The sequence below is a fragment of the Pseudopodoces humilis genome, chromosome 2 (genome assembly GCF_049639895.1).
Source record: "Pseudopodoces humilis isolate 2021_Gansu_Grassland_sample_001 chromosome 2, ASM4963989v1, whole genome shotgun sequence".
In the NCBI taxonomy this organism is placed as follows: Eukaryota; Metazoa; Chordata; class Aves; order Passeriformes; family Paridae; genus Pseudopodoces; species Pseudopodoces humilis.
Window position 1 is genome coordinate 68,495,850 of NC_142201.1, and position 26,141 is coordinate 68,521,990.

The 26,141-nt window shown below is 35.8% G+C and overlaps 1 protein-coding gene across 1 annotated transcript in view; it reads right to left on the minus strand.

The window, feature by feature from the left end:
- Positions 1 to 26,141, minus strand: part of PAN3 (poly(A) specific ribonuclease subunit PAN3) — a 78,930-nt gene that overhangs the window by 8,478 nt on the left and 44,311 nt on the right. Inside the window, 10 exon segments of the mRNA XM_014249570.2 lie at positions 1,339 to 1,468; positions 2,227 to 2,366; positions 8,319 to 8,406; positions 8,799 to 8,964; positions 16,664 to 16,765; positions 16,869 to 16,985; positions 17,146 to 17,307; positions 18,407 to 18,464; positions 19,110 to 19,214; positions 19,805 to 20,052. Of these exon segments, the coding sequence (XP_014105045.2) occupies positions 1,339 to 1,468; positions 2,227 to 2,366; positions 8,319 to 8,406; positions 8,799 to 8,964; positions 16,664 to 16,765; positions 16,869 to 16,985; positions 17,146 to 17,307; positions 18,407 to 18,464; positions 19,110 to 19,214; positions 19,805 to 20,052 (1,316 nt within the window).

Consider the following 26,141-nt stretch of genomic DNA (forward strand, 5'->3'; position numbering starts at 1 on the left):
CAAGCTAGACTTAAGGGAAGCTGTAGCTCTGATGTTAATGGAGGGGGTGTCATAGTCCAAACAAGTTACAGCATGACATCTAATTAAGAAGTCGTATTTATCACTGTCAGGTAAACAGCTATTGCCAGACTGGAGGCTAAGCAACAGCTTGGATTTGTAGCAGTTCTGCCCACCTGCCTGTGATAACAACTGCTCAAAGAACCTGGTTAGAAATACAGAAATCTTAATGCTGATCACAGGGCAATCTCCATCTTTGCTATGGAAAAGAGTCTATCTGTCCAGTTTTGTGCAGGCACAAAGGCCACCTTAACAACAAATGATCTTCAACTCTTCTTCTGTGGAGAAGGGTTAGTAACTGATTCTGATAAAGTGGGCACCCAGTATCTAGAGGTACACAGAACCTGCCTGGCTCTTCAACAGCTCCTTGCTTCTGATAGATTTTAGCATTTTTCATCAAGGAGGGGAAAACTGTTCTCCAACAGGACAATACTGGAGAAAACAAGAGAACCGAGTCCACCAGAATCCCAAACATTGGCCTACTGTCTCTTAAAAAGTTCTCAGTGAGGGGTTATAATGGAGTGGAATCACAGGACTTGATTAAATCCTTGTGTAATACCCTATCCCATTCCATGGCCCATTTTCAGCATGAAAGCATTCTATGTTCTATCTCAGTCCTGGTAGAAATCCTGCTGAAAGTTGCTGAAAGCCAGTTGCTTCTGGCTAACGCTCCTGTTGAACAAGAACACTCTGACTTGATCCATAGTACATATTTCCTTTACAGTTTGCACTTGATACCTTGACTGAACACCACAGACCCTCACAGCAAGAGTGCACCCTTCAGGAAAGCTGAACACAGTATCTCCATGAATTAGAATTTATTCAGAAAGGAAAACATATGAGAGAAGGGATACCAAAATCCAAACCTAAAAATTTAAGGAGCTATATATACACTACTGTATAACCTTTATAACATATTACATGATGTATGTGATGTACATCATGATCTACATGACATATATGGCCTTGTTTACTTAGAATGCTATTTTTAACCCTGCTATAAAGAACATAATTTCCCTAAGACTATGAGTTGGAAATGAAGATGCTACTTCAATTAAAACACAGCTAACGACATCCTAAACCTAAGCATTCTTGAAGCTTTGTGGCTTTCAAAAGTTAGAGCTGAGAGAGTTGTCAAGCCTTCAGGCAGATTACTTAGGTTAACAAACAAACACAAGGAAAAAAATCCCAACAGAAACCAGTAGAAAACATTCCCTTTTAAGGTACAGTTCTAGGAATACTCGCTACAGGTTTTTCTGCAGGAATTACTACATGATTTACCTTTGCTAGGTCTTCTTCTATCACATCATTTCGCATCTGAGCAGCATCCAACTGCGTATAGAATCGTGCACCAATCATAGGCATGATATCGTTTACACTGCGAAGCCTGTTTTGGTCGGTCAGCAAATACCTGCCACAATAACCCAACCACCAAAAGATTACTTTCTGCAAATGCCAGATATAATATTCCATTATGATTTTAGAACTATTTAACTTTTCGTATTTAATACGCAAAGTTGACAACAGTTATGTTTCTTAAAAGAAGATAGCATCAGAGAAAACACAGCTAATTTGCATTTACTGAGTCAGTTATTTAAACAAGACAGGAGCATACCTTCACAAAACTGCAGTTCACCCCATTCAAACAGCAAGAACGTATACAGAAAGAGAAAAAGATGCAGATCCAGACTGTAATGCAATTGTTTTTGAAATGTGGAAAGGAGAAAATACTTCTACTTTTCCCACTGAGGCTGCAAGGGGAAAAAGGCTGACTATACTGAAAAAAACACAAAAAGAATATGCAGCCAGAAAAAACTGGCATTCAACCTTTTGGCCAAAAAGTCAGTGTGCCTATTTCTCAGTACCTTCTGAAACTGTAAGATAAGAATAGCATAATGCTGCTGTAGGGAACACGCAATGAGGCCCCATATTGAAGACAACCTAAAATGCTTGTTTTGTTTACACTCCCGATTCTTACTAAGAGCTTTACCAACATTATACAAAAAAATTTATATCAATGTTTAACAGCGCACTGACCATGCAGACAACTCAACAACAGTTGATTTATCTGTAACCTTACTTGCATTTAAAAATACGATTTGATGATTGCATTTGTATACATAAAAAAGCACTGCAATTTCCTTTAAAAGATTTATTAAACAAACTTACAAAATCAGATTCTTCAGATCAGAGGAATAGTTGATTGTCACCAGTTCCATTGCTTTCTGCAAATTCTCTCTCTGAATTCCTGATAAAGAATTGCAAGCCAAAGCCAACACAACTTTCCCCAGGGAGATCAGATCTGCTTGCTAATAGGGAAAACACACACAGGTAAGATTCTTAGTATATATATACACTACCTATGGTACTAGATGGTCTTAAAGAGAGACAGTTCTTCAATAACCTTAGAAGAATTTGAGCAACTAAAGTAAGTGCTATTCAAATCATAGTTCAATATGATTGTTCAAGTTACAGTAGTTAAAATGTAGAGGAAAATCTGTCCTGACACCTAGCAATTCTTAAGTACTATATTTATCTTTGATTAAAGTGTACCTATTTTTAGCTTAAGGACAGTACTAGAGAGAACTGTGCAGTGAGCAGAAGCTCTGTAATGAGGTTCTCTGAACCACCCACCTGCTCAATCCTGACAAGTCAAGGAGCTGGTAGCAAACTGAGCAACTGTTCTCAATATGAGATGTAGAAATAAAAGGATTATTTGTTAAACTGAAACCCGCATTTTCTGCATTCATATCTTTTCAATCTAGCCATCCAGTGTGAAATCCATACTGGGATTTACACCACATTCTAGCCCATGGCACTACCATTTCAACAATTTGCTCAAATATTTTTATCTCTGATGGACAGTGTGAAACGATCTCAACTGTGCAAAATAACTAGATAGGCCTGTATGGCTGACAAACAGAACAGCATCGTGTGTTATGCAGAAACCTTTGCATTACTAAACACTTTTGTTAAAAGCAGAACTGCTCTTAAAAGATGAATGCTGGATACAGCCTGCTTTGCTGTAACAGAAAATTCTGCCAGTGTTAATAGCCAGCCATGAGAAATTATTTTGAAAAGCTGTAACAGATTTTAAAGCCCACTGCTAAAAGCAAGAACCTAATTTAGTAGCAAACAATGACATTATAGGAAAAGTTGAACTGATTCTTTCCATGGAAAGGCTTTCAGCTACACACAACACGGCCAAACTTAAAAACACCTGCAGCTTTCCATGCTGGTGGAATTCCATACATGTCTCAAAGTGAATTTATCAGCTAGTGATATGAAGTTAGAATCTTCCCGAGGTTTTTTTTTTTGAGAAAATAAGATATTTTTGCAAAACTAAAAACATAAAAGCTACTAGTAATTGAGAATGTCAGTTCCATAGCCTAGAGCAAGGCCAAGCCACTTAGCAGAGAATGCAGTCATACAAGGAATCCACCTTCTGTCATTTCTGTAAGAAAGGCTAAAAAATCTGGCAGCATTAAAAGTTCTGGTTAGAATTTGGCAGCTTGAGAAAAGTGCTGTGATGGATGCCACAGTCCCTCACAACTCTTCCACCCAGAGGCATAACCACACTTGCTGCCTCTGGCTACAGCAGCTGAGCAGAGCCTTCCCTGAAGCCAGTCCTCACAGGTGCTGAGGCACAGAGAAAAATACCAAATCTTTCTAGGTCTCTCAATGTCCCCACTGTTCCTATATCAAAGATGATTAAGCAGCACAATCTGAACATGGATACACAATATGTCAAGTTAAAAAGCATATTATTCTTGTAGCTAATGAAGACAGAAAAAGTATGTGGAAAATGAGACAGAAGTAAGGACAAAGTGGTTGATAAGGCGGTGGGACTGGCATTTGCTAGACTCCTTCCTATGCAACATGGAATTTCTGAGTATCAGCATTTCTTTTTCCTTTAGTAAAGAGAAGTTAATCAGAGCAATTAACCCCCTTTTTGGTATGAACTTCCTTCCACTACCATGTAGTCAATTTCAGCAGCAGGCAACACTGCTACGGTTCTAAACAAAGTATTTTTGCTGGTGTAGTATCTAGAAATGTGTGTCACCTGAGACAATGGCATTTTTGTTATTATTTTTTTCTCCAGAAAGACTTGGAAGAAATATGCATTTCTATTAACCACAGTCGTACTTCTTTTTGCAGTCCTCTACTTTACACTTAGTACCTTTCAGCTTTTGGCCAATCATAAGGATATATAGTATATAAATTCTGTATCATCACACAACCCTGAGACACTGAAAATATAGGACTTCAGGCAAGACCCTATGAAAATTATGTATTCCTTTGCACAGCTGCTTTCATAATACAGATTGCATTAGATTTTAAAAATGGTTGAGAAAGTCTTACATTTAATATTAGACAGGAAATTTCAAATTTGAGCTTTGTGGGATTTTGAGCATTTGACTTGCAACCTTATATTTCTGGTTTTTTGCAAATTAGATCTACCAGAAGAACTGGCAAGAGAGGATACAACACCCCAGTGCAGCCCCAAACACACAATTTTGAAATTACAGCCAAAGATTAGCTTGTTTTAGACACAAAAGTAGCTTGGATTCATCCCACATATTTTAGGAACTTCAAGCATTCAGTCAAGAGACTGATCAATTTAAGATACAGCTGAAATTCTGTAAGACAATTCATATTTTGAGGCAGTTGAACTGCTCTCTGGAGGCACTTCACTATTCACTGTTAGCTGAAACCCTGAAAGAAAATGTTATCATAATACCCAATGTTTGAAATTTTACAAGAGCACAAAGGCAATATTTTTCCTGTGTGACTGGAAAATCAGAATATCACAAGCTGGAATGATCCCAAAAAGTTCAGGATTTCTGAGAGTCAGATTACTATCTTATAAGCAACCGAACTACCATCCGCTGACCATTCAGACAGGGCACATGACTTCCCAGAAGCTGAGTTACACCACTCTGTCTGTAAGGAGGCAATCCCACATATGCCTATTATGTCCTAACCTATTCTCTGAAAATATCAGCAGATTCAGCTCTTAGTGCTCCTAGGCAAAGAAAGGCTAAAGAAGGCACACAACAACTACCAGACTTCCTTGCAGCAGGAACACAAGAAATATATGCTGCATTCCTGTAGAAGCCTTGCTAGTGCAAGGTACAGATCAGGTACAATCATTTCCTTGTTTATACTCCCTGTTATGTTTGCATGCTCCTATGGATCCCAAAAGTTCCTTTTGCCACAGATCTGATATAAAACTTCTGCTATAGTAACTATCACAAGTGACTGTGAAGTCATACTAAGTTGATTCCTAACTAAGGAAAAGCTTTACACCTTCTAAGCACAGGTAGCCTTTTTTTCAGAAATGCACCTTGCATGCAATTAATAACCATTTAATTAGTAATTCAGTTCATAACTGTAACCCATACCAGCTTAATTTTTTGCCTCTTGAAAGCTTTGCTAGTAAAGATTTTATCAGTATTTAATTCATTGAGAGAACTATTAAATAGCATTCATTAAAAACCAGCCCTAGGAGATAAATTCAGGAACAGCCCCCTTCATTAATGTTACCTGGTACCAAATTGATTTCAAGCATGTCAAGTGAGTAATTTAAATATTAACTGCATAGGTACCCTTTCTTAATTTTTTTACATTAAATAGGTATGTACCACTATGCCAAATGCCCTACAGATGCCTCAACACTTTATACAACTGAGTTTACCAGCCAGACATGTAAGCTATTCAAATAGAAATTTTTGACAGTATCCATTTTCCAGAAACACTTTGAAACCAACATTACTTTTTCTTTCTGCTTTGTTTATCCTGATCCACTGCTATGCTTGTATCAGTATCAGCTCATCCATACTCCAGTTCTGTGGATTCACTTAAAAGGATAGATTCTGGAACTGTCCTTAGAAGTACCTCCAAGTTCCTACATTTTGGTTGGTTTTTTTAGAGTCAAGATTAGTATTTGAGATACCTCTTCAAACTAGTTTCTTTAAATCTGGGGAGGTGCATGTGAAAGTTATTTTGTTTTGCTAAACTGAAAATATTTGCTTTAAGCAAAAGTAACCTTATTGCATTTGTTAAAACAGTAAAACTTACGTTCTCTTATTTTTGTAAAGGGGAGAACTCACATTTTATTTCAAATACAGAAATATTTATTAAACGTTTTTACTGTTTCTGGTATCACCATCTAGTTTTCCCATCTGTACTTTGCAATTGACTGACACAAGACTTATGGACTGGGGTGGGGGAGGGCAGGAAGTCACATGCTGCGGTTTATTCAGATTTAACCCCTGTGTTTTCATGCAAGTGGCCATTCATATTTCATGTACTTCTTTTTAACTTCCCTTATTGCTGCCTTTAGGTGACCCTTAAATGATCACAGAGATCAATGTGTTTAACACAGACTGTAAAGAACAACTGCATTTCTTTTACATGCCTCTCACTGTTTTGGCCAAAATCTCTTTGTATTAACCATGGGAAATACCCAGAAAAGGGCAAATCCTAACAAAAATACACTTCTCCATTGAAGACAGCAACAAGGAAATGAATATAGTTGGGAAGTAAACCAAGAGATAACCTACATTTTTAACAGTCATAGGAGTCCCAGAGGAATTCAGGAACTGGGTCATGGATCGAAAGGAAAAAGGATGAGCAGCAGCTGTTATTTTGTAATTTTATCTTGCTAGGGCAAACAAAGGTAGAGCATGAGAAATGACTACTAAATTTCAAGGAATGAACTCAGCCTGGCACCTCTGAAGGAAGAAAATGGGCAGTGAAAGCCTAGCTCTTCTAGGAAAAGCAACAAAAGAAAATGCCATACTGTATTTACAAACTGCAGTTTAGCTCTTCCAAACTAAGTATTCAGCAGTACTTCTTTTCTGGTTTAGCAGTGCTAAAATTAGTTAGTGTTTATTCCTAAACAATTTGAATATTAACAACGTATAGAACATGAAAAGCCACTCCCCTTAAACAAAACTAGGCATTATCAAAGCAGGTCAGCTGCCATGTGTTGAGCTGCTATGGTGGTAAGTGCTTTTGACAGACTTGTGTACTTGCAAGTATTTTTAGATTTGTATTTCCAAGTATTTTAAATGTTTTCCTTTACTTGAATGTCATAATATGTCAGCAGGATCCCTTCCCAAGCTGAAATTGAAATAGAGAAATACTTAGATTTTAAAAAAAAACCTCTCTCATTACATATTTAGGCATGGAATCCCTTATTTACATGTATTTTCATCTTCTCTCAACTGTTTTCCACTAAATTATTACCAAAAGCCTACTGATATATAGCTGAGTGTATGTGTATGATGTGAAATCCTTTGGTGAACTCCTCAGAGTACCCTGAAAACTGCTTTACTGTATCATTTAAAAAAAAAAAAAAAGAAAAAAAAAAGAAAAAAAGAGTTATGTTCTAGGACATGGTCTCCAACAAGCTAGTTTCTGCTGGCCACAGTTCAAACATTTCAGTTATTACTCCAAGACTCTCAATAAGCAATTCTCACAGTGAATAAGCTCAATTAATGAAAATAAATTAAATCCAACTCCCTACTGTAGTCTTTCACTCCCAGCACAGACAGGGTATGTGATGACTGCTGAAGTAACGTACTTTACCCTGAGGGGAAGTTAGGGAAAGAGGCACTCCTGTACACAGTGATGCTCCAGATGACTGTGGAACAGTTTTTGTTAAGTCTAAAGGGGTTCTTCTTAATTCAGGAATTATGCAGAGTCCACGCTTCAGAGAACACCAGGAGAGCACGGAAAAACTAGGAGCCCAAAATAAAGATACACTAGAATCTTTCAGGCATGAGGAGAGGGCCTAAATGCAGTTAATTGAAAGATTTTACTCCTCTCAACAGGTATTCAACACTTATTTATGCTAAAATCACAAAAGACAGAGCAAAAACTATTATTGAATCATTATTTTTTTATCTCTAACACTAAATGTAAGCTTTTCCTTCTCCTTTGTTTAGAAATTTCTATTTCCATTCATTTCTGACTTAAGTTTGTTAAATACTATAGTTCAACCTGTTTGGTGAGCTTGCTGAGATTTTAGAAGCAGAAGATGTCAAAGTGAGCATTCATATTTATAAATTACAAGCAAATTTGAGTAGTGTATGGGAGAACCAAGATCAAATCAGAAATGAAAAATACAGTCATTTACAGATAGATACACTAGATTACAGTTTAATTAAAGTACTTGTCTTCCAAAAGGAATCACACTGGTTTGCAGTAATATCTTTGCCAAGCCACCAACCTAACTGGCAGTGTTGTCTTACCTGAAACTGAGCCATTAATGCCAGTGGATTATTTTGACTGTTGTCAAATGTCAAAACATCAAAGATTCCAACACAATTGACTCGTAACCTTTAGGAACAAGAAGAGATAAGGAAAAATTGCCATTTAACTGTACTGGTTACTCAATTTTTCCTCTAGTATTCATTGAATTGTTTGATATGATAAAAGTCATCAGTACTTAGCAAATTACTATGCACCAGAAAAGACTGATTTTGCTATTTGATAAAACGCACAGACAGTATTCAATTTACAAATAAATCAACAAATTTCTAAACTGACAGTAGTGGGTCTTATCTGTAGCTTGAGGATAATGTCTTCCCAAAATATGTTTTAGAAGCCCTTTAAAAAAACCCAAGTTACAATCTAGCCTCATGCTAGATGAGAGAACTTAGTAGCTGTTTATGTATCAGTCAGCAGCTGCCATGAACACAGAGCACAGTGAGGCTGAACGCTTTCATTACCTTGTTTTGCCTGTTACCAGAATCTTTGTTGGATCCATAACTCTGCAGGCCAGTCCTGCTGTGTGAATGGTCCGTAAGGCAGAGCTGAGCTGCACAATATATGCCCATATCAAAGACTCTGGAAGCAACCCTGCATGCTGCCGTGGCAGAGGTCCATCATGCTGACCTAGAACCAAAACATTGTAAGCATCAATAGAAGGCTGATGTGCAAAAAAGCAAAGTACAACATCTTGAATTATACAATTAACTCACATATTAATTTCATTTAACCCTTAATAGTCCTTGAAAGACACATCTATTTTGTTTTAAAGGTGAGTTTTGGAATAGATTTTTCTTCATTGGTTGGTTTCACCTGTGGTTTTTTGAAAACGTTGACAATTTATTAGGCATTATTATTTTCACTCTCATATTCATGGAAATTATGTTCTGAAATTTAGAATGAGCACTGGTTGGAAATTGCTTAAAGTAAATGGTACACTGAAATCTGCAGGTACTTCAGAAGTAAAAACACCAGTATCCTGAAATAGTATATACTGCAATAGCTGCAACATTTTACCTCCTTTGTTGCAGGTAGGCTTCCCAATTAAACATTTTCTATCATCTAACAAGAAAAAAATAACAAGCTAATTTCAAATTACATGGGGAAATCAGACGAAGATTTGGTGGCAAAACATCACTGAACACAACTTCACAGATGTTCTGCTGTGACACAGCTCCCTGACATCACTGCATGACCCCTATTCCATGGGTCATATGAAAGAAATGCATTGCTCCCCTTCCAAATGGATTTGTAGCTCTCCTTTCAGAAGTAAAACTCAATCTTCACAAACACACACTCAAATCTTACATTAGAAATGGTCTGAGTAATACTGAGTCACAGATGAAAAAAATGAAGATATAGATAATGTTATTTTAAGTATGATGTGTGTAATTCAATTAAGCTGGCACTGTTTGCCTTGGACAAAGCTGAAGCAGAAGAAAATACATCCAGAGTAAGACAGCACTTCTCAATTTTACAAACCACAAGAGACATTTCATGAGGTTGTCTCACTACTGATTTGCTATTTTTGAGACCAGTAATAGTATCACCAGTGTTAAGTAAAATCGCATAAGCATCTGATTGGTTTTGCTGTAAATTGACTGCGCTCTTCTCTAAACATTTCTTTTTTGTTTGTTTGGGTTTTTTGGGTTGTTTTGTTTTTCATTCTTTTCATTTTTTGAGGTTAGGGTTATTTCCCCCCCTTTTCCTACAGGACCACATCAACACGTGTGCATTTGATCAAAGCAAGTGTATGTATGCTTGCATGTGTATGCACACACAAAACATATGCACAGTGAAAGAAAGTGGAACACATTCCTGATAACTTTTTACTTGGAAATTTTACTGACTTTGGGGTGATGGGCTGAGAATGTTACCAGCTTTCATTTGAGCTCTCTTTTGTCCATTTTTGAAATTTTAGTTTGCTTTTCAGGTTTAAGGTGCTTTGGTTTAGATTATGAAGATCAAGATGCTGACTTCTTTAAAAAGTAATAAACCTGGCATGTCTACTGAATATAACAAGACACTGTTTTGTTTTTTTTCTGGTCCCCTGATGAATTATTACGCAAATCACTTCCCACAAAAAACATCATACCAGAAATCTCATGTAACAAACTTTCTCCCCTCATAAGTCTCTCTTTTTCAGCATGACAAAATTATGATATAAAATGACTGAGGAGATACAACCTCCTGTATTAGTTGAGACTTTCTTTACTACTTGCTGTAGAATGTACTTTATATTTGGTGAACAGCAACATGAGTAGTAAGTTTAACAGGGATGTGCATGGACACTGTAAGACAGTTAGATCTGTATGAAGAAAGTCCAGAATAGAAATGTTGCTATAATATCCCAAAGAGAGAGAAAAGCCGAAACTTTGCAGTTATTTTTCTGCATGCATAGCAGCACCTGCCCTTTGATTTCCAGCTTAAGGCAATGTAACCAAGAGAATATCCAAGACACACTGAAAGACAAGTGTCTCATCTATCAGAAAATCTCAAGCAATATTATTTTACTACTGGAAAAACTTACTTGAGGGTACAGCCAAATCTACGCTGATGCTTTCACAACAGTTGGATGCACCCCACATTCACATACACTAAATGTACAAGCTAAAGCATGGAAATAATCAGCTTTGAAATGTCCTCCTACATATCTATCTGTTCAAAATAAGTACCATTAAAAGCAGTTCACTTGGCTGCAATGCTGACTATAATATATGTCCCAAGAGGACCATCAGACCTGCCACAGATAGCACTTGAACAAGGACAGAAGGAGATGAGACCCAAAAGCTTGCTCTTCAGGAGAAACACACAGCTGGAAAGCTTTCCAAACAGTGCTGAACACAAGGAAAAACATCACAAGAATAAAAATAAATGTTCCTCAAATGATCAGAGTATTCCTTGAAAATGTGTTTTTTTAAAGAGATTCTATGGTTGATTTGAAGGGCTTCCTACCACAGGCTGAATCTATGGCTACAGCAAGCAAAATTTCAGACTGTGGTCTTCCCACCTACTGCATGGCAGATTCACCTCTCCCAGTAATTTCATCTCTGTGATGTAGAATACAGCCTCTAATGGAAAAGATTAAAAATTTAAAACCTGCCATTTCAAAAACACAGGTTATCCATTTATTTTCCATAACTTGCCACATTGGGATAAAAATAAATAAAAAAAAATGCTGAAAATTATTTTTAAATTCTGTGGTATGCTGCTCACAACAGAACAAAATATTATCCTCTGTACCACTGTGCATATGTATATTAAGTTTTTTGCTTGTTAAAGAAAGCATTCAAATGAAATTCTGTTCTCCAGAGCAAGTATGAATCCAGGAATAGTCCTGGGGTGGGAAGTAAGACCTGGGAACACCAGCAGTAGGACCTGTTTGATATCATCAGGAAGACTGTCAGAAAGCATGCTAAGAAACAGCAATTCTCACACAGTTATGAAGAAAAAAAAAAACAAACAACAAAACCAATGAAAGATTTAGCTGTTTACTAAATTGAACCTCTCAGGCTTGTAAATCAGTCTTTTATATTTAGAACTATGAATTGTTCAGTGTTTACTTGGTGTTCCTAAGTTGAAGTACTGAAAACAAGACAAATGCAGTAGCCTTCATTTCTCCTTCAGAGAAACTTGAGGCTTAGTTTGACATTTCCAGTTTTCAATATACAGAAAGGTTCTGAACTACTAGAGTGCAGCAGTAGTTTTTGTAAAAATTCCAAAGCTGAATTTACTTTGAAAAAGTTGCAGCTTTTGGCAAAGGTATTTTTGGATAATTATTAGTCACATATTTTGTCTTCAAAAACATCATGCTGACTTTCAATATTGATATGTTCTTACTCCTCATCACACACTATTCATCTAGTCATCACACAACTTATTCCTTTTTCAATGGAAGGAATGTTTATGAAAAAACATTCAGCATGTGGGGATGCAAAAACTGTGAAGTCAGCATTGAAGTCCATTTTTGTGCATGACATACTACTATTAATGTGTCAAAAACAAAGCAAGTTTCCCGGACTGTGCTTATCTTCATCAGAATGTTATTTGTTTGCTGAAAAACAGAGACTGTGCTGCTGGAAACTCCTACTAACAGCGTGTACGCCAACATTTAATTACTCAGAGCATTTAAAAGCAGACCAAAGGACATATCAAAAGCATGCTTATCTCTGCCAACCACAAAAACTCATCAGGACAAACCTTTCTGGCAGCTCTCAATAGTTACTGTTAATTTGCCAGGATTTTCTGACTGTTCAGTTTTGAAGTACATACATTCACTGATTTACCATTCAATTATTGGACTGGAAAGAGCAACATTTCAGTACTTTTGAGTTAACTTAATGCAAAGAGAATTTCAGCAGAGATAAATGCACTAATATGTACTATAATCTGAAGCTAAGAAATATAAGAAAGGTGGAAGAAAACCAAAAAGTTCCAGAAAAACAGATTTAATATTTAGAGTATGAAAAAATGTTTTGAGGAAATAAAAGAAGTGAGAATGAAATAAGAAGAAACTTTCAAATAAATGTGCTTTGAGTAGCAATTAACTGAAAATTCAGATTCCTGATTTTAAGACGTGCAAATTTAGTTATATATGACAGAACAACGTTAAGATTATCACACTGTACCATCTGAAGGAGAAGGAGGTATAACTGAATAAAGAACACAAGCAACAAATTATACTGCATTCAGAAGTTAGAGACATTACTTTATGGTATAAAAATAAATGTAAGCTGCTATTTTTCTCCCCCACACCAAATCTCTACCAAGGTAGTTCTGTAACAGGGTCTGTAAATAACATGGCAAGAAGAAAACACCCAAGACTGACCACATTGACACCAGTGACATGCAAGACAGCCATGTAAACCATAATCCTCATCTTTTAACTATCAAGGTCTCACGTTGCCAACTGAAGTGTTCAACATAAATAAGGTTGCATACCTGAAATCAAATTCTCTGAGTTCACTGATCAGGTTCACAGTGTTGTGCCTCCTAAAACCTTTAAAAGCAATTGTACTAATCTGGGCCTCATGCTGCAGAGTACCCAACTTCCATCCATTCCCCTGCTTCTCTTGGGAGTCTCCTCTAGGCAGGCAGACGGCCAAGAAACTCTGTGAGGGGATGGAGAAAGGATCCGTGAAGGCAGGCAATTCTGAGAAATCAAGTTATAGGTATGCAATCTTATTTTTCTCTCTTAAATTGCTCCTTTTACTGAGGACCAGACTAGAAAGCAGCAGTTATTAAAAAAAAAGAAAGAAAGGCCAAAGCAAAGATATGCAGAAAGATTTGGCAAAATTTGGGAATTCAGGTGACTTTTCCCCTAATTTATCTACTAAAAAGATTGAAAGACCAGGTAGTAAGTTCCCCAGTCAGGAAACTTATCTTCCCTACACATCCCTGTAAGTTCTTTCGCAACAGGTCATTCTAATTAAATAATACTTTCGTTTGAACAGACATTGATGTCTTATTTCCAACTTCCCAGATTATTCCTGCCTATAAAAGGAAGTTGAAGTAGGCCAAATAAAGGATCCAGATAGCCCATGAGCCTGTTTCAAAGACACATACACTAAAATCAGCTTGCCATGAATACTGAAATGTATAAACATAAACAAGTAGAAAATTCTATTAGCCTCCAGTGATTTGCAGCCCAGAAGTAAATACAATGTCTTTGCAGTCTCCAAATATTTCTCCGCCATGAATAAACCTACTTCCGCCTTGAACCTAGGCAAATGTCCACAATAATCTGTGGAAGTTCCATGCCTTAATTATCCCTTCACAGGTTTTGAATTCGATACCTGTCTAGTTTCATTGCTAAGTCCTTCGTTTTAGTCTGGAAGAAATAAACTTTTTTTATTAATTTCTTCATTAATCCAGATGATTTTTCAGACCATATTCCAGTAATTTTTAATTCCATTATATTCCTTTCCATCTTTAAAAGCATGAAAGCAGTATTCCACTTTGCTGTTCTTCATCCAGCTTTTCCACACCTTTGATAATCCCTGTCACCTCTTCTCAACTTCTTTGCTGCTCTTCTACACCCTTCAAAAAACATGAGGAGGACCACACCTATAGGATAGGAGTCTATCAGGCATACACATCTTGAATACAATGTCTACCATTTCATTGCTCTTTTCTTAGTAAGATACATCAAACTATTTCCTATTTACAGCTATTCAGCAAGAGGACAGTATTTTCTTCACTCTAACTGTGGTCCCAGACTATTACTGAGTGGCAACAGTCACAACAGAGGCCATCATTTCATGTTTAGAGCTAATTACATTTTTCCTTTGATCACATTGGTTTACATTACATCACCTGCTATATTATCAGTAGCAGTTCCAGTCTTGTAAGATCCTTCTGCAATCAATCACAATTGGCCTTTGTTTTTAACAATCCAAATAATTTGGCATTACCAGCAAACTTTGACAGACCATTTATCTTCAAAGCAAACAAGTGAAAGTGTTAAGAAATACAACTCCAAGGACATCTTCTTGTGAGACCCGTCAGTGATCCTCTCTGTTCACTCTGTTTCCAATATTCTAACCAGGCATTTCATGAGAACTTTCTCTATCATACGACTACTTTGGTTCTTTGAAAGACTCTGTTGGACTTCATTGCAAACTCCAAGGTCTTAAGGTCTTATCTACTGGAACTTCCTTTAAAGAACTATGATAGATTAATGAGACATGACTGCCCTTTACAGGACCATAACTTCATTATTTTCTGGTGTGATGAAAGAATGTGTTCCCAATAATTTTATTCTAATTCTACTACTTTATCTAGAACAGACATCATTCTTCTGTAACTCTCTAGAGATAAAAAAACGTAACAAGAACTGATTTACATGGAAATTGAAAACCATGACTGGGAAATGCTCAGAAGTCTAGTCCTGCACATAACAGTCATTAACCTGGCAGTAGATCTTCCAGTTTTATCTCACCAAATTAGTTTCACATCAGGCTCATTGAATCTGTAATTGCACTTTCTGATTTGCCACAGGATATGACACGTAAAACTAGGGTTTCCTCTATCTGAGATATTACCACCAAAATCAGTGGCAGAAATCAAGTTCCATCTCCACTTATACTGGTCAGCTCAGTGCAAAGTCAGTGAGAACCACACAGTATGTAAGGTATCCATAAGTCTTTGAAAGTCTTTTAACCCTTTAAACATATTCACACACTACCAAACCACTATATTCTGATGTAAAAGATATCCAAGCAAAGTTCTACATCTTAACCTTTGAAACAGTTTGAATTCACAGCTAAAATCTCTAATTTCAAAGGGCACAAAAAAGAAAAAAACCTTAGTTTTTGTTTCTCTTCACATGCTGGCAGACTAAAGACATTTAGGGAAGATCCTCTCTAAAAAAAACCAGACCATGTCACAGTCCTCTGGTCATCCCTAGTGCTGGATCTGATTTCAGGGCTGGTCTTGCATCAAGTAAGAAGTTGGCCCAAAAATGTTCTGCAGTGTATTTTCCTGCCTTTCTGTAATTCCATTCAGCAGTGACCACCTCTCATTCTCAGCATGGCAGTGTTGTTTTCTGAACACCTGACTCAGTTTGTAAGACTGCAGGGGTCATGAACTGGTGCTAACAGGAAGAATGATTGACAGCACACTGTTGTGGAGAGGAAGAGGCTTGAGCCACAAGCATATGAGCTCTACTGGGCAATTTGCTGAGCCACAGAGCATCCTGTGACAGATTTTATTTAAGAATGTTGATGTAGTTTTAGTGACTCCATTGAAGCTATGTATAAACATGATTTAAAAAAAAAAAAAAAAAAAAAATCAGACCTAAGATGTGAAGTTGGTGTCTGAAAAGAATATGGTACAGGGATTTTTCAACCCATTTCTTGTCTTAACTACTACTTCACATATCAAACCATCAAAATAAAATACTGCCCAATTATTCCTTATAATACCTACTGAGGAAAAAAATAGAAGGGTAGGACACCTAAACAGCAAGCACCAAATTGACATTGCATATCTTTTGAATTTTGGAATCATTAAATGTTAGGTGTTACCTGCTGACACACCTGCAATAAGGACACCAGAAGTCCTGGCTGTCAATTTTGTTCCAACTTATTTTTCTTTCAAAGAGCTGTAATTCCCTTACACGCTGACATAAATTTTGTATTCGTTTGGTAATTTAAAAAACTTTTACAAACAGGAGGTGAAGAACAGCTCTCTCATATCAATCAGCTTATGGTATGACTGAACTGATCAGCCAAAAAAGTTGAACAACTATTTGTGACCAGATGTTTACTGCTGAATTATTTGAAACAGTGTACAGAAGTATTATATAATAGTGCAGTTTCCTTACCCCATTTCCGTTTTGTGAAATAGGAATCAGCACTAGGGTCATTGAAGTGTCTGCTCATCATGGTCTCTCCTCCAGCATGGAAATCATATGCAAACACTAGAGCTTAAAAATAGCAATAGGTGATATTTGTTAACTCAAACATTTGCAAAATACCAACACGACAGCTGGGGGGAGGGCCATTGGGAAAGAAAAAAGAAAAACTTACAATGCTCTCCAAAAGCTTTAGTGGTAAACACTTCACGCAAAGTTACAATATTTGAGTGCTGAATCTTTTTCCACATGTCAACCAATACCATGCACTTTGTGTTAACTAGACGAAAACCTAGGAAAAAGTGAAACCCAAGGTTTAAAGTAGAATGTTTAGAATGAGAATTTTTTACTTCATCATTTCATCTGAAACTGCTGAGAAGCAGCCAGGCATTAAAATATGACTGGTATGCTTAGGAATGCTAGTCTTACTGAGACAGCTCAATTTTTCTCACCATGTATCCTCCGAAGGCAATATGGCAGGTCGTCTTTACTATTTACAGCTTTATAGCATGATGTAATGTACCCAAAGTTGCTCGTTTTCTGTATCCGATTGGGCGGTGGCAGTGGTTCCAAAGGAAAGAGACTGTGGTAGCTGTCCACTTCAGCAGGAACTGCTAAAATCAGTTTGCACACAGAAACACATCAGGCCTCAGCTGACTTTGAGAAAGTTACTGAGTAGTAGAGAAGATGAAAACGACTTTCACTAATATATAAGTTATCTCCACCATCTTTTATGTGAAGTTAAAATTCACTATTTTTGCTTTAATACCAACACTTTGTTAGGTTCACAGAAGTGATCCCACAGAGCTAAAATTATTGTCTTCAGAAAAAGTGTTATACCAAGTAAAATCAACAGAATAGATGGACAGTTCCATCTACCATTTTCTCATTTACCTTAGAAATTCACCCTTATGAATGATATTTCTTTGGTGTTTTTTCTAAAATGATTCAATAATAAGCAGTCATTTCCATGCAGGCTTCATACCATAATAAGAACCCGATTTTCATCAGAAAAAAAAGGCAAGTATCAGTCTTACATGTTTTAATATACTGGTTTAGAAAACAGGAAGACAGAAGTGCTGAAGGTTTACAAATCAGATTAAGAGATTACCCTCGCACTTCATCTGGATTAAAACACTAAACTGCATTTTTTTAACTGCATCATTATCATCTTATGTACAAATTTGAGAAGATACTGCAAGCAAAAACTGTTTAAATCAAGCTGAATAATCTAAATTCCCCAAAAGCCAAATTACAGTAAATAGTATATGATTATTTTGCCTGACAACTAGTACAAAGCCTTCTCTGATATACCAGCCAAGTAACTTCAAAACTGCTTTCCTAGTTTACATACAACCTTTGAAAAATATATGCATCATTTAAAGAAGAACCTATTATCTACAAAGTAATACAAAACTGTTCTTCACAAGGCTTTACTGCCTGAGTGATTTTTCCCTTCTCAACTATCTCAAGTATTCCTAACCATTAAGGAGTTTCACAACAGAAGAAAATTACAATAAAAGACAAAGAATAATTCGTATTTCTAAAACACTTGGTATTTGGTTAACCATGGCCTGGGCTGGTGACTAAAGCTCCATGAAAAATTAAAAACAGGAGGCATGTTTCGTGAGATGATGTTAATATAGGTGAAAGTGCATGGTTGCAGAAAAACATGATCACTGTTTAGAGTTTTGAGAAACACTACTTACTTACCAGGAATATCAGCCTGATCAATCTGGGCCATAGTTATTAAGTGTCTGTTGATGAGTTCCTGAAGGAAAAATTAAGTTTTGAACATTATAATTCAGCTCATTATTTTTGATAATTTAAGAGAACACCGTCTTTGAAGTACTAGCTACCCATACTAAAATAGAGAATTGGCACAAGTGTCTAGGACAGAGAGGGTCAGAAGACCAATAGCTTGAAAATCTGAATGATAAAATACCTAAATTCTTGAAGGAGCTTCAAAAGATATTTGCTACAGCCATCACTGACAAAGGCACCTACTACAGTAAAGCTGAAATGAATAATATTCACAGCCAGCCTTGAGATGATGAGCCCTGAAAAGAGCTCTTCAACTAACACCTGCATACACTTTCATTTCAGTGTGATACTTTAAAACTGAATAGCATTTCAACTTAAAATAATGCTACAAAAATAAACACATGCATACCAAAAAAACACATCAGTTATAGTAATGAGCTAAATAGTAAATCACGGCACGCAGATTAGTTCGCAGTCGTAACTCACTCCCACCCTCTGTTGTACTCTACCTACTACAAGATTTGATTTTTCAAATTCTCCACAGAGAAAACTGACTGCACAGATTGCAAGTGTCTATTGCTCTTCTACCATTAGCAATTTCCTATTTTTTGCCAAGATAGGCAATTTTCCTTCAAACTCTCTACCATCTTACCTGTCTGAGCTCATCTGCCATGAAGAAGGAAGGTGCATTTGCTTTTGGCTGCATGTAAGCAACATGAGGTGCAGCTGGATGGTAGATGTGGTAGTTTGGAAAAACCTAAAAACAAGATATTTCAAGCTTTTTAATGTCCTTAAGGATAAGGTAAATGAAGAGTTTTCTACTCTTTCAGTTCAAACTACAGAACTATGAAATTTTCATGTACAGTACAAGTTAGAAATATACTGTCAGATGTGTTACAATTTTTTTATGTTGTATTCACTTCTAGTGATTTCAAGGAAGAGGGAGGTGTATATGTATATATGTATGCACACAGTTACTTTAACAGTTTTGCAACTGCCTTTTCCCCATCAATGTGAATGTAAAAGTTACTTAACCTTTCCAAAAAAAAAAAAAATCTGACTTCTTGATGTTTTCTCATTATGAATGTATCCACTGAGACATATAGAATGCTTTCTTAATATTGCTATGTTAAAACCCCAGAAAGCTCTGCACAGCTGTACATGAAAGAAATATAAAAATTCCTCTGGTCCTTACGTTTCAGTGATTTTTGGAGAACAACTAAAATAACCAAAAGGCCTAAGTTTCATACAGAATAAACAGTTTATAGCGTTAAAAATAATTCCTGTAGTATCAACCAATTGAGTATTTACAAACTCCAGACAGCTGTGTATTGAAAGCAAACATACCATTCCTGTGAGAGGTGCTGGAGTTGTATCAGTGTAGAAGTATGTTGTTCCACCCACTGTTTCCTTCTGGATCACCTGGCCAGTAGATGGAGGCTGAGACACAGCGTTAGCGACAGACGCAGAGGCACTAGTAGGCACCATATAGTTTGCTGGGTTAGGAGTATGACTTCTTCTTCGAGGAGCAGGAGATGTATGAGGAGTTATTTTGGGAGAATGAAGAGGAGAAGATCCTGCTGACAGTGACATTCCTTAAAGAAACACAAGAAGATATTCTTGATCAAATCTGTCATCAAAGAAATATAGCAATTTCAGAAAAAGCAGCCTTCACTACCAACAATATTCTGAGCAGGTGAGACACACTCAATTCTTCATATAGATATAGAAATCCTTGAGAGATAAAATAGTAAGATGTAATGACTGAAGAGATATATCTTCCCAAAAATCTTTGCTTAGTGTAGAGAGATAGGGCTTGGGAACTTAAAATATACACATAAAGAACTGAAATTAAAAACATAAAAGTTGCTGAAAGGGGAAGACAAGTCAAAATAATGCTGTGTCTAAAAGATAATACATTAAACTGCAGAAAGTTAAAATATTAATGACTATATAAATGAGTGTTTACTTAACAGTTACATGAGCAGTCAATAGAGTTTGCTTAGTTGTAACTCACTTCACCTAATTATGTGTCTGCCTTTTGTTAGAACTGCACAGCTATGAATGTCTCCAGTAACACAGCACACAAATAAGTGTGTTAATAAAACAGAACGTGCTACTATTAATAACGTCAGGGGAGTAATTACCTATTTTCCTGTAATTATTATATTCAAAAGTCATCCTCCAAAAGATCTATTTGATATGTAAAAATAGGTAACATCTCATGATATGAACTCTATTAATCATTCCTGTTGAGATTTTCTGATTTATTTGAAATTATTTTATTGGCTGGTGTTCGCCTTCAGCATTACAGGGACAACTCCACTGACACCTGAGAAACTGTTTCTAAACAAAGTGCATCATTGAGAAAAACAAGGGAAACTTTTTTACATTCACACTTCTTAGTTACCAAACAATCTAATTACTTCAAGAGTTATTGCATGCAGAATTCTCAGATTTGTCTATTTATAAAGATTAGGTGTAAAATAGACATTCCAGGGTGCTGCTGAGGTAGATAACCCTTCAAAAAAACTCCTTGCAGAGTTACTTATTAGCAGAAGATGTGACATGTTCAGGTGTTTGGATTAACACTGAGGAAAACATCTTTGAAAGTTATTACTCAGTTCAGACTGAGATGCACTTTCTCTTCTGTGCAGTCAGAATTGCATTAATCATATTAAATCTTTTTCTTGAAAGGATAGAAGATACAGAGCTTTCATATTTAACATATTTGTTAAATGTTTCATATTTGACAGCTGAGAATTCTTCTCTAATTAAGAATTATTACTCAGATATTTGATTAAATTAATTCCATAAGCTCTAGTAACCAGAGTAGTTTAAGCAAATATCCAACTAATGAAAGCAAGAATAATTTTTTTTCCATACACACTTTTTAGTTATATAAACTAGTTTATTTAACTTCAGTCACGAGTTACTATATGCAGAGTTCTCAAAATGTATCATCAGTATTGTGTAGGAGTGATTTCACACTCGTATCATGTCCCTAAAGCAATCTCATCCCTCCTACATTTCATTTTTCTCTTCTTTAAAACAAAAGATAAAACCAAATAAGTTTCAGTATTAACAAGTATTTCCCAAGCAGTAGCTTGGGAAAAATTACTTTGAAGCTATATTATCCTAATGATATTAACAGAATATCTGTAACCTTTCATTTAGCCCCTCTCATGTACTCCTTTGACATTTCAAAAACTATGTTTATTAATTCAGCACAATTCTCTTTTGCTTCTTTGAAAGTGAATAGTTCCAACAAAATGAACAAGATTTTTAAAAAACAACAGCGCTGAAATTATATGAGTTTCTTTTTAATTGTGTCTTTTAAGTTATTTATTCTTTTTATAAAAACGTAGACTACAAGAATATTAAAGAGAAAAAGTCTGCATTTTTCTAGGCTAGAACTTTTCTTTATATTAATACATGTACATGTGTGTATAGACACCTTGTAGATAAGCAATATTGTAGAATTTTGCTGATTAGTGTACTTACTTAAAAAGTGAATTATAGTAGGCACTGCCAAATGGTAACATAAATAGTCTCCTAAAAATCTGTTTAAAAATTAACTGTATGACTGCAAAATGCTACATATTTTGATAGCACCAATTTATGCTACAAAAGAAATTTAAGTTCTCATTAAGGTAAAAGTTACCTAGAGTGACTGAGCAGTACTTCAGTATTTCAAAAGCTACTGTAAAGATTATTAAATTTTTAACAAAAGACTAAAACATGAATGCATTCTTAAGCCACTGGGGGAAAAGAGCAATTTCAAAGGAAACAATGTATTAGTATTAAAAGCTGAAGGATGACTAAAGTGGCCATAAACAGTAGAGTTGCTTCAGTTTAATGATATCTAAGAGTTCTCTTCATTTATGGAAAGTTACTGACATGTCTTTTTCACTCTATTCCAATAAAGCTGTATTAACTGAAGTCCTCACAAGCACATCATCTCAACCCAGACAGGAATAACTGGCTTCAAGAATAACTCAATAAAACAGCCAATTGTAGGGATTATGAAATAAAACCTCATCAGCCTTCATATATACTGATGGACAATTAGCTCTAATGTAAATGCACTAAAACTATATGTACAAGACAGTAAGCAATATCTTAAAGAAAAGTGAAGACTTGCAACTTGCTAAAATTATACTGTGACCTTCTACTACAAGTTTCCCAGAAGAAAAATTATCTCTAGTGGTTTTTACAGATACAATTTCAAACAATTTCCACTTTAAGATTTACTTTTTAGAAGAATTCATTTCTGCCAAAGAATAGTTACACACATAAATCCTTAATGTCTTTGCACAGGTATTAGTGCAAGATTGAAGGAAAAGGATCACAGCATTACACAAATCCTTTCAGATGGTCTTCCACTCTAGTTAGATCTCATTCTGAAAGGACATTGAGAATTCAGTGAAAATCATCTGGCAGGCAGAACATACTGCCTCCCCATTTGCCAATATGCATATTGAATTCAGGAGGCAAAAGAAGCTTAACTACAGTTTAGTTTTATTCTACTAGAACAATATACTACATGTGCTACAAGAATTCTGCTCCTAGTGCTGTGGTATGTATGGACAGGTTGAGACAACAAATACTGAAGGTGATTGCTTCTTCTGAGAGACTTGCATTACATTCTGCACAATCTAAATAACTATTGAAAGCCCAGTGTAAAAAAAAAAAAAAAAAAAAGGGAAAGACTCTTAATACAGCAAAACATGCATATTTAAGTACTTAATGCAGCTAATAAAGGGCACAAACTCAAGTAGGTATCACCAACTTCATTACTCATTCATATTTCAATAACTTAAAACTATACTAAAATTAATATTTAATCATAACATAAAATTAATATTTAATCATAGCAAATAGAATTAGAGGAAAATAAAGGAAAGTAGTTATATTAACAAGTGATTATATATTCCTACTGACTCATACTCAAGGAAAAAGATGTTACTAAACATACAACAGTAACAATGGAACCACACCTCACAGAATTAGGCTGGTTTTAACAGCAGGGTTTATATCAATGCCTATTCATTTAAGGGCCTAAGAAAAAAATGAGCTTTTAAAAATCTAATTATGATTTACATATACATACATACACACATGTATATCTATATATACACATATATATACATAACAATATATATTATATATATGTGTATATATACATATATATATGTGTGTGTATATATATATACACACATATATATATATCAGTTACCTTGACAAATAATATTAGGCTTTCCCTATGAGAGGATTCAAGATTCTCCTATATTAAAATTCAAATGCCAACAGGAATACTATGACAGACACCAAAAAGTCTGTTTCAAATTGTCCCTCCTGAGACTTTTCTACCAGCAAAGACAGCTCTCCATTCCTTGTCTTGGGGAATCTTAATACACTTCATGAAGAAGTCAAATACAGTCTTAAAAGAGAAACTGCAAGGGGAAAGGGCTTCTTCCACTTTTATATCTAAAAAGGAGCGGCATGGTATACAGCTGTCATGGTGGCACACTAACATGGAAATGGTTGTGGGATTTGAAGATCTTTTCCAACATTCATAGTGATTGTGCAGGCTACCTCCACACACCTAGCAGCTCCTGATGCTACTTGTTTTCTGTAAAGAGAGATATCATACTTACATATCCCTCTTTATTCTTACATTTTCATTTCTTAACTTTTTTTTTTATTTTTGAAGTTTCATTGTGACCGGAGAAGGTAAATGGCAGACTGGAAACAGCAGACCCGCATTGGAGATAATGCACAAAGACATTTTTTGAGATTAATGTTTCTAATAAAGCTTTGTAGTACACAATGTATTTGAATTAAAAGCTAGGTTGTATTTTGAATCTGAGAATTCACACAGATAATCAGGATCAAAGGGCATTAAGCATGATCTGTTAACGACTAAGTATTTACAACTATTTGATTTAATGAGAATTCACTTAGTGAGGCAGGATTTCACTAAACTCACATGTATGCAAATCAGCTGGCCTACAACATTAAAGGTTTAAAAAAACCTTTAGGCATTGCCTACAAATTTACTAATTTACAACCATATCCCTATGCCTCTAATGCCTGTAACACATTTAGAGGTCAAAAATCAGACATTTAACATTTTATCACTTTAATGTTCTGTACTTTAAATATATCTTAGACTACTAAGTAAATTTTGAAGAATGACAAAGCAAAGTAAATTATAATTTCAGATTATTTCAAGAACTTAAAATAGCCCTCTTAATTCATTAACTATTCCTTTTTATTGTAAGCTTTCTATCAGGTCATTAGCATTGTAGCTGTGTATTTTCAAGTTAATTAAATCTGATTCATTCTCTAAACAATTTGAGTCATCAATTCTTCCTCTTCAATTTTAATTGGGGAAAAAAGAGTATTGAGTCTCTTTGCCTTCTTCTCTTCTTTCATTATTCTGGAATGGCTGCAGAACTTCCTCTGCCCCATATTTGATCAAGGAGGCTGGACCAAGCTCTTGGGGCCTTCAGCCACACAAATCACCTCAGCTGCAAGTGCTCCATCCCCAGCTGGGGCTTTGGGCTCTGAGAGCTACACTCCTGTAGTTCATCGCAAATGGAGATGTGTCAACTGGACACAAGCACAACACCTTTGCACTCTTGGCTCCTAAAGCCTGCAGGTTCAGACTGGCAGTAGAAATGGGATCTCCTACATTCTGCATAAGCTCAGAACCTGACTTGGACTAAATATAGAAGCAACAGCAATTTGCTGTCACTTCCATCACCGATAAAGGAGTTATTCTTTAGGTATAACCTAGATAATTTTCGCTACTGGGGGCTATACATCTGCTCTCTCAAGTTCAACAGAGCAATGTCTTATCACTTCAGTGACATTCATGAATTTCTTTCATACACTGTGTTACATATTTTAATGACATTAATACTCTAATACAACTACACAGGACTGGGTAAGATACGCTTGTTAGCAAAAGTGCTATTTGAAGATCATCAACTTCTTACTAAATTTCCCACACAAATGGCAAACTGTGTGTGCTTGCTAGCAAGGAAAGGGAGGAGCAATAGGGTAGTACTCAGGTGAGCTTGAGGAAGAAGAGTTTGAAAATGGTAAACGAGATCTGTTTACAACTCTTCAGTGAAACAATTTCTCCCACCACTTGTGTAAGTTGAATTTTATATCACTCTATTTCCCTATTCTATTAAAAGTCACCAAAATGAACATGACTCTGTGTTGAGATTACCCTAGAAAGCACTTACATAAGTAAACATGTGAATGTAGGAGTAACCTTCCTCAATACTACATCCTAATTGATAAGTCAGGCATGGATTCAACAAGTTATCCACTCAAGTATCTTAGGTTTCCCCTGTCATATTTTTCAGTACTTCTGCAGTACTGTTAACAAGACAGGCAGAATATATATTTTCGAAGGACAAGAAACAGTAGATGTCAAAAGTGGGTTTGATTTACACCTACCTTTAGGGAAATCTCAGAAATTGGATATGTGAAATAATTTATATTTTTCCATCATCAAGAAGGAAATCAAAGGACTGTTTTCATAATTTACCTACTTTGTTATAGGTGAATAAAACTATGGAAGTCAAATACTCCTACTACATTTCCTTATTTCTCATGAAATTTTGATTTCCTCCAGATAAATACTTAAATACTCCACATAAAT